At 45.2% G+C, this 9,008-nt stretch overlaps 1 protein-coding gene across 1 annotated transcript in view; it reads right to left on the bottom strand.

Moving 5' to 3' along the window:
• The window catches only part of AS3MT (arsenite methyltransferase), a 27,534-nt gene that overhangs the window by 12,096 nt on the left and 6,430 nt on the right, over positions 1 to 9,008 (bottom strand). Inside the window, exons 6-10 of the mRNA XM_015420114.1 lie at positions 8,285 to 8,354; positions 7,597 to 7,678; positions 5,137 to 5,268; positions 3,591 to 3,733; positions 2,552 to 2,686 (exon numbers count right to left, since the gene is read on the bottom strand). Of these exons, the coding sequence (XP_015275600.1) occupies positions 2,552 to 2,686; positions 3,591 to 3,733; positions 5,137 to 5,268; positions 7,597 to 7,678; positions 8,285 to 8,354 (562 nt within the window). The remainder of the gene's footprint in view (positions 1 to 2,551; positions 2,687 to 3,590; positions 3,734 to 5,136; positions 5,269 to 7,596; positions 7,679 to 8,284; positions 8,355 to 9,008) is intronic.

Genomic DNA, 9,008 nt, shown 5'->3' with positions numbered 1-9,008 from the left:
GCTATCTGTTTGATTTCATACAGTCAGACATCGCGGCAGTCCTACGCAAGGAGGCATCCTGGGAAGGGAAATCCGCAGAAATTTGGAAAAGGTGGAAGACCTATCTGGAGTGGATATCCAAGGAGGGAAGGGAAGACATTCGGTGGAAGATTTTGACTTTGTGCCCGTGGCTGGAGAGAAAAGACTAAGGACTACACGAAGATAGGGAAGGGAGGAGGGAGGGAAGGGGAGGAAAAATTGTAAGACGCTAAATAACCTGGAATGTAAAAGCAATGGATAAAACAAATAAAAAAATTAATTTATTAAAAAAAAAAAAACATGTCTGCACATACAGGTGGAAAAGAGTCCCCACTCACAAAGGGGGCAGGATCTTCTTCTGATATCCCACTGAGCTTCAGCGGCTCAGGAAACAGACAGATGGTGGTCCTTGTAGTCATGCTGAACTTTGGACACATTTGGAATAAGAAAGACCTCTTCAGAGCTCAATGCCAGGTCAGACATGAGCCCCCACCTATCTCTTGTGCTGCTTCATCATATTAAAAGACGTGCCTTTCGTTTGGCAACCTAGTAAGCAGGTATGTGCACTCCTAGAAGTACTGCCATTCTTTGGTCATCTACCACAAGTGCAAAACTGAAGGGCACTGCATCAAATCTTCCAAAAAGAGCACATCTGAAAATAGTATATTACTGAAGACCTCTTCTTCAATCCATGTCATATCTCATGCTGCCTTGAGCCCCCAGTGGTGGAAAAGGCAAGGTAAAAAATTTATCCATGCGGATAAAACTTGCGGATTTGAAACTATCATTGATGCCAGAAAGAGCAAGTCATGATCACGGAGAAAAAACTTAAAACCGCACAAATGTAATTAAACTTTGCAACTCAGTCTCGGCAGTGGGGGATGTAGCAGCTTTCTCAGAACCATAAGAACTGCAATATTCTTTTACACTTTTCAATTTCAAAAGACCCCCCCCCCCAGTATTTGAATAGGAGATATAAAAGATCCAAAATGGCTGATGATTGGGAGGATGGAAGAGAAAGTAGTTGAACAAGAACTTTTAAAATTATTATTAGCAGAGGTCTTTTCGTAGAAATAGCTACTAGGCGATTAGCATATGCCACGCCCCCTGCCATCACTGGAAGTGATGTCAGAAGGGGAAGCAAAAGGGGGGAGGCATCTTCAAAAGCCTCCCCTTCTCTTCCCCAGCGGGCCTGCGGGGAGGGAGGGGAGCGAAGAGAGAAGGGGTTTAAAGTTTAAACCCCTTCTCACTAGAGTTGGGCCACAGAAGGAGGAAAGAGGGAAGGAAAGAGGGAAAGAAAGAGAAGGAAAGAAGGAGGGAAAGAAAGAGAGAGAAGGAAAGAAAGAAGGAAAGAGGGAAAGGATGAAAAAAGAGAAGAGAAGAAGGCAGGAAAGAAAGAGAGAAGGGAAGGGAGGAAAAGAGGAAAAGGAGAGAAGGAAAGGAGGAAATGAAATAAGAGAGAAGGAAAGGAGGAAAAGAGAGGAAGGAAGGAAGGAAGGAAGGAAGGAAGGAAGGAAGGAAGGAAGGAAGGAAGGAAGGAAGCCGCCGCCACCCCCACCCCCACAGATTCCTTACTTACCACTTCGGCGGGGACTGGGGAAGCTGGTGGCGGGGCTCTCCAGGCGTCCCCCGAGCCACAGCGCTTCTGCGCGGGCCCGAGGGACCCGGCAGCGGGGCTCTCCAGGCCTCCCCCGAGCTGCAGCGCTTTTGGGCGCGGGGAGCTGGGGGCAGGGCTTGCCGCCGCCACCATTTGCGCGGGCTGCTTGGCTGCTGGAGCAGCACTCCGGCACACTCCGGCTCCAAAAGACCCCTGATTATTAGTATTATTATACAGAACAAGAAGGAAAGCACTCCCTGACCAGAGTGGTGGCTCACCAGCATTCTAAAATTTAATTTCATCACAGTCCAGTGTACAAGAATAAACTCCAGTCATAGTGTTCATTCTTAAAAGTTGCTCTTGAACATCAATTCAGGATTTGCTGCTGTCAAGCACATTTTGGAATGGCCACATGCAGGTAAAGCTCAGATGGCTGTAAAATACATCCCCTGCACAGACTAAACTAGCATATCCAGGAGTGTGGTAGGATAAGACCCGTCTTACTGATATCTAGTTTTCTATTTGAAACACATTTTTACATGGCTCAGCAGTCACATAAACCCCCACTTGCCATTTGAAACTGTACAGCTCAGAGATTACCTCAGCAAAGGTGCAACTAGTCAATACCCACCACAGTATAACAGTCCTGATTCAAATCAGCCCCACCCCCAGCTTTTAAAAAGAGATGCTGGGTGATCCATTTAAGGGTCTTCCACATCTCTTCCAGGAGTCTCCTGAGAACTAGGCCTTGGAGAAAAGAGACTTCTCCTCTCAGTCCCTCAACTGTGGCACTTCTCTGTTCTGTTCAAAGCCACTAGCTTCGGAACTTATGCACATCCCTCTGGCTTCAGTCCTATGGAGGAGAATGATGCTATTTGTGCCACCCACACCTGGGCAAACAGTGACATATTAATGCTGCTCTAAATGGATCCAAACCTTTACTTTCTCAGGACTACAGCTTTCAGGAACTGGCAGCATCTGCTCCACTGGGCGGATCAGGAACTTCGTAGCAAATCTGGAGTTCCGCAAAATAGTTGCTGTCTCCTTATCCACTTCCACCACTTCACCTTGCTGGGAGGGGAGAAAAGGAAATGGAATATAAAAAGGAAAATTTGAAATGAGGAGAGACTGGGTCAGCACGCCTTACACGCTGAAAATCCCTGGTTCAGTTCTCCAGTTCTCAGGTCACAACTACTGGGAAAGAATTGAGACCCTAGAGAGCCACTGCCAATCAGAACAAATGCCACATTTATAACCAGCAATAAGCAGACCAGAAAGGTTGTAGTTTGACAGTGGTTTGCTTTTATATAGCAATTTGCTTTTTGCTTCCTACAGCACCCATTATCCCACTCTCACTCCGACTCTACAGCCACCTAACTTCTTTCTATACTCTTAACATATATGGTTATGCCTAGGGGTTGGTTCACAAATGCCATTCACTTGCTCACTGATGTACCAAGTGGTGACTTGTATTTTGATCTGTGATTCATTCACACACACGACTTGTGATGTGTATCTCAGACCACCCAGTTGAGAGAAACAGAGTTAACCCCTAGGTTAACAACAGTGGATGCCTGCTGGGTAGGGGTCGTGCAAGGAGAGGATGCAGTCAGCAACTCCCAAGGAAAAGGAGAGCAAGCCACAGTTCTCAAGAAGCCAATTGTGCACATGTGGCTATCTACAAAGAGGTTGGGGTGATGTTCGATGGCATGGGAGGGTTCCTCTAGGTTTGCTGCCTCACCTTAGGGTCAAGAGCCTGGAGACAGAGCGGACAATTAGCAAGGAGGCAGAACTGTTGACAAGAGGTGGGGGACTTAAAGGGCGCCATTTTGTATAGTTTGAGGCCAGTAGATGAGACAACTCCCCTCTCCTCTTGTAGGGTTGACTAGACATGGGGTAGAATTTTCACTTCTCACACAGTTTTATGTTCCACAGGAGGGGATAAGAACATAATTTTGAACCCTCAGACATGTACCTTGAACTTGTAGTTAACATCAAACTCTAGTACTTTCTCATGTCCAGTGATTCCTCCATTGTAAATAACTTCACACCTTTGGGATGAATCATCCAGGGGGATCTTAAAGAGGCGGAAAGTGGCAGAAACAAACTGGCAGTCACCTGCAGTGAGAACATATTGGCAAGCCTTAAGGCCACTCTCAGAGGCAAGGTAATACCATCCCTATTTTAAAAGCAAGATACCAGAGGCAGAAATAAAGGAAACAAGATATGCAGTCCCAGTATTTCTGATCTGATCTAACACTTATCATGCTTAATGCACTAAGACGATGGTAGTAATGCCTTGCATATCCCAGTCCTTATGGACGTCAACCAGTTCAGTTATACTTCTGTAACTTCCTATTGTACTTATCTTGCACTAGATTCAAATTCTACTAAGTCTATCTAAAAACAGCTGGTAGTGGACCTCATCCATTCTGAGTGAACCAAATACATTTTTCCTAGACCTTGTTTTAAACCAGCCTCTCTAAACAGTCACCCCCCCATTCTGTTGAGAATATAAAAGCATCAACCTATGAGACGGAGACCTCAATGCATCTGACAAAATGAGCTATGATTCATGAAAACTTACACTGAACTAAACACTGTTAGTCTTAGAGGTGCCACTGAACTATGCTTTAATTTGGTGTCACAGAGTAACACAGCTATTCCTCTGGAACTCTTTAGCCAAGTGGTCAAGACATGCGTTCTCAGGATCAAACCAGACAGGATATAGGAAATCCATGATCAGGATTTCCAATGAGCATAGATCCATGAGGCATGAGGAGAGGGAAGAGACAACCCTTTCAGCCATATTTTTTCCCCATTTAAAAATTATCCTCCACCAAATCTACTATTTTTCCCAATGGGGAAAAACATACAGTATGTTTTCTTCTACACGGCAAAAAGCAGCTCTAAGGAAGGGAACTGAAAAGTGTTTTTCTCCCTGCTGTTTACCAACTTGCTCCCTTTCTCACTCCCCCCCCCAACTACTTTTAAAGAAAAGCAAAAACAACAACAGAGATCCTGATCACAGCTTTAAGACATCATTATTGGTTTGGTCATAGCAAAGAAGATACCCCTAACTCATAGGCATCTAGAAGAATTTGGAAGGAAATAATGCATTCCATTGTTCTGTTTTCAATTACTTCTGGAATTGAACGAAGGCAGTTGTGTTGTTCCTATCTGCTAGCATGTCTTCTTAGATGTTCCTAGTTTCTACCTGCAGTTGTATAATGTCACAGAAATAGCTGCAACTATGCCAGATCAGTGGCCCAAGTCAGCCAAGACTTTTTGAAAACCTGGGTGAAGAAGCAATGCAATGAGAATGTACTCTGAGCACAGAATATGGATTACTTCAGTGCAACAGGAAAGGTGCAGAAAGCCATCGCTCACTCACTTACACACAGTCCTCCCATCACAGGTGCACTTGCTTAGTCTCTCTCTCTCACGACTGTGGTGCTCTAAGGTGAGGATGCTTTGCTTTGAGATTTAATTCAGCATACTATAGAGATTTCTTTTCTTACCCACAACACCTTCCACCTCCTTATTACCGATGGTTATTCGAGAGGCTGTCACCAGTCGAGGTGGCAAGAATCCAACATCCTCAGCTATTTTGTACAGATCCTCCCACCAAAGGGCTCCACCTAGGCACTCACCTAAACATGACACAACAACAAAGGGCACTTGATGGAAATGCCTAGGGAGCATGGAAAAAACATTGAGACACAAGGATACTGGAGGGCCTAAAGGATGGCACTCTAAAACACCCCCATGTCTATTTGAGCAATAGAGAAATATCGATTATTTTGAATTTATGTATTAATGATCCTTGCTACTCGTAGTTTTAGGTTGTTCCCTTCCCTTGACCCTGTAGATTTGTAGAATAGAAAAAGCAATAAATTTTTTTAAAGTTAATAAATAAAAAAGCCCCATGTCTTTTAATCACTCTTGGTTTCTAATGTTTCCACCTGGCTGCCGATGGGTAAGAAATGCCATTCAATTAACTTTTTAAAAACAAGACTTAACATTAGTCAAGAGAAGATTATGTTAGCATGTATTTACATGTATTAATACACACATCATATCCTGGGTACCTTGGAAAGGTGGAATCTGTACAAGCTCCAGAAAATCCATTAACATGCATTACAAAAATGTATACATGTGACCTTTTCTTTTTACAAACAGCAACGGAGAACATTGTTTTCCTCCTTTGGAAAGCAGTTAAACTGTGGGAATGGCCCCTCTGGGTGGGAAGCCCTAGACACTGTGAATGGGGGATATGAAGTTCCAAGGCAGGATCCTGAAGTGAGTGTGGGATAGAAGGGCTGGGAAAGCTCCAGTTGCTTCTACACAGAGGTTTTTGCTCTTTGTTATTGCTCCCTAAACATCCACTTCCCCACCTTTGCTTCAATCTTTTGGAAACCTGCTTTGATACATTTTTGGGGAACAGATCACAGTCAAAGTGAGTTCACATGCCATATGGATGGGAAGGTGAACATTTCTGCAGGTCCTGCCCACATCAGCTGCCATTTCCTGCCTATACCACTAGAGGGCTTTTAAAGACTCTTTTTGTTGTTGTTCAGTCGCACAGTCAAGTCCAACTCTTCGCAACTCCATGGACCACATCATGTCAGGTCCTCCTGTCTTCCGCCATCTTCCAGAATTTGCTCAACTTCATGTTGAGCTGTCTAACCATCTCATCCTTTGCCATCCCCTTCTTCTTTTACCTTCAATCTTTCCCAGCATCAGGGTCTTCTCCAGTGAGTGCTCCTCATTTGGTGGCCAAAGTATTTGAGCTTCAGCTTCAGTACCTGGCCTTCCAGGGAACAGTCAGAGTTGATTTCTTTTAGGATTGACTGATTTGATCTCCTTGCAGTCCAAGGGACTTTTACTTCACTTACTTCTTACCACACTTACTTCAGGATCCTGCCTTAAAGACTCTAAGTAAAGGCAAAGGTTTCCCTTGTTCGAAAGCCAGTCGAATCCGACTCTAGAGGGCGGTGCTCATCTCCGTTTCCAAGCCGAAGAGCCAGCACTGTCTGAAGACTTCTCCATGGTCATGTGGCTGGCATGACTAAACGCCAAGGCGCACGGAACACAGACTCAATCATTGCTATTTCACTAGCATGAAAAAGCCTTTTGGTGGCATGGTGGAGGAAGCCAAATCAAGAAAACTACAGGGGAAACCACCAAGCATACAGCAGCAATAAGAGCTACAGAGGGAAATATTACTGTGTACTGCAGTAACCTCAAGCTCAAATCCCATTCAGCCATGAAGCTCAGGGGCACTTCCAGGCCACTTTCAACGCACTTTAACAATCATTCGCAAGTGGATTTTGCCATTTTACACAGTAAATTCCAGTTGCAAAGTGCATTGAAAGTGCATTATTCAGCATGTGTGGAAGTGTCCATGGTGACGTGGGGCCAATCACTCTCTCTTAGCTCAATCTACTTCACAAGGCTGTTCTGGGAATAAAATGAAGGAGTGGCCGACCACATCCACTCTAAAAAGCTGAGAAGATGGGATGGATAAAATCTGAGGATCTCTCTCCCACAGTCAAAGCCTGCACAGACTGAATGCTCCCCTTACTGGGCCCCATTGATCCACACTGCAGTGACTGTGCACATAGTGCCCCTTCATCCCAACTCAAAAGGAGCTGATGATGACGCCAGGGATCTCCTAATCCATTCTCCTCTAATGTCAGTAAAGGGACTACAATCCCAGTCCAAAAATCCTCACTCAGAGCAGCAGGAGGTACGCAGACAACTGCAGAACACAATTGCTACTGGGTCTGGGACGCCTAGACAGTAGCCTAGGTTTAGAAGAAGAGACAGAGTTCAAACCTTTTGAGAAGTTTCACAGGAGAAACAGTCAAAAGAGAAGCAGCTTTAAGATTATATGCTAGAAAGAACTATGCAGTATTGCACTTGGATTCCAACAGTGGTTTAAGTGTGGTCAGGAAGGAGGGGAGGAATTCTCTCACCCCGCAAGATCCTGTGTTTCCTGATCTCCTCAGGCAGGTCATGGCTGGCATATACGTCACTGAAATACATCTCCCCGCCTGTCTGAGAGAAGCAGAAAGAAATGGGAGCCCTAATCACAACAAATAAATAAATAATAAAAACTGTCTCCAGCACTTGATAGGAGAAAGAGGGCATGGAGACTGACCGGGTTAAAGCCAAGGAAACTGCTTGGCTGAGACTGCAGTGCCAGTTCCAGCCACTGTTCACTAGCTGCTGAGTTTTCTGCTATGGATATGTTATGTCTTCTAAAGCAATTCAGCCAACTCAGACAAGCTAACTTAACCAAGGTCTCTGGAGGCAGCCCAGGCCGTCTCCTTGTAGGAAAGTCAATCATCCTCACTTTGTTTACATAAACAGAATACAGTAGCAGCTGGCTAGCAAAGCACATTGCAGGCAATGCAACCTGCTTTTAGGACATGGTTCTGAAATTTCTGATCAGCAACTCTTTGCAGGAGCTGACCTACATAGATACTTTCTCTCCAGACACTGAACTCAAAGGGTTTCAGTGCTCAATATTGACTGCACACAATTCCCAGTAGTATGATGCAGCACAGCTTCCAGACAAGAAATTTTTTGTATGCTCAAACCTCCTCCTCCCTGCAAAGTTCCTTTTTCTTGCCATTGTTTCACAATCAGCTATCACTTTACCTTTAACACTCGATAGGCCTCACGCAAGACGGCTCTTTTATTAGGAGACAGGTTAACTACACAGTTGGAGCTAAATAAGAGAGAGAAACTCATTTAGACTTTTTGAAGAAAGAAAACAAGGGACAGACTTTACTAGGCTAATGAACAAGCTGTGGAACAAGGCAACATGGGAGAACAAGGCTTCCCCATACTGGTAAAGGGCAAAAGAAATCTTGGTCCCCTTTGTATCCATGAGGGCTCCTGCTCTCTCCCCCTAACTCAGCCTTGACACAAGAACAGAGCACAGACTCATGTAGTTTTAAAAGCAAGATGATTTTCACTTAACATGATTAGAAAAACTTTCCTGATCAAGATCTGCCTCCAGAAGTGACCAACAATAGGACTCGGAAACAATGGCCCCGTTCACACGGAGCATTTGCTGCGCTGAAGGCACGATAGTCCCGCGGATTTTCTGGGCGTGATCACACCGGAACATCTGGGAAGTGTAGCGCACCCGTGGCGAGCCCGTGGCGTCCCGCCGAAGATGTGCATTAAGAAAGTTCCTGGGACGACCTACTGGCAAATGGTTTGCCACGGGCTGCATGCGGACTCCCAGGGTGTGATTGCACCGGCGCGCAGCTTTCTCCCGTCGGCCTCTTTGCCGTGGGGAAGCCGCCGTCGCATCTGATCGCATAATGGCGCATCAGAATGCGACAGTGCAAATAGCCGCGCATGCGGCAGGGCG

Source organism: Gekko japonicus, unplaced genomic scaffold (genome assembly GCF_001447785.1).
Source record: "Gekko japonicus isolate JY-2015 unplaced genomic scaffold, Gekko_japonicus_V1.1 scaffold29, whole genome shotgun sequence".
NCBI classification, from domain to species: Eukaryota; Metazoa; Chordata; class Lepidosauria; order Squamata; family Gekkonidae; genus Gekko; species Gekko japonicus.
Note: the sequence above shows the minus strand (reverse complement) of the source record. Positions and strands in the feature narration are given on the sequence as shown.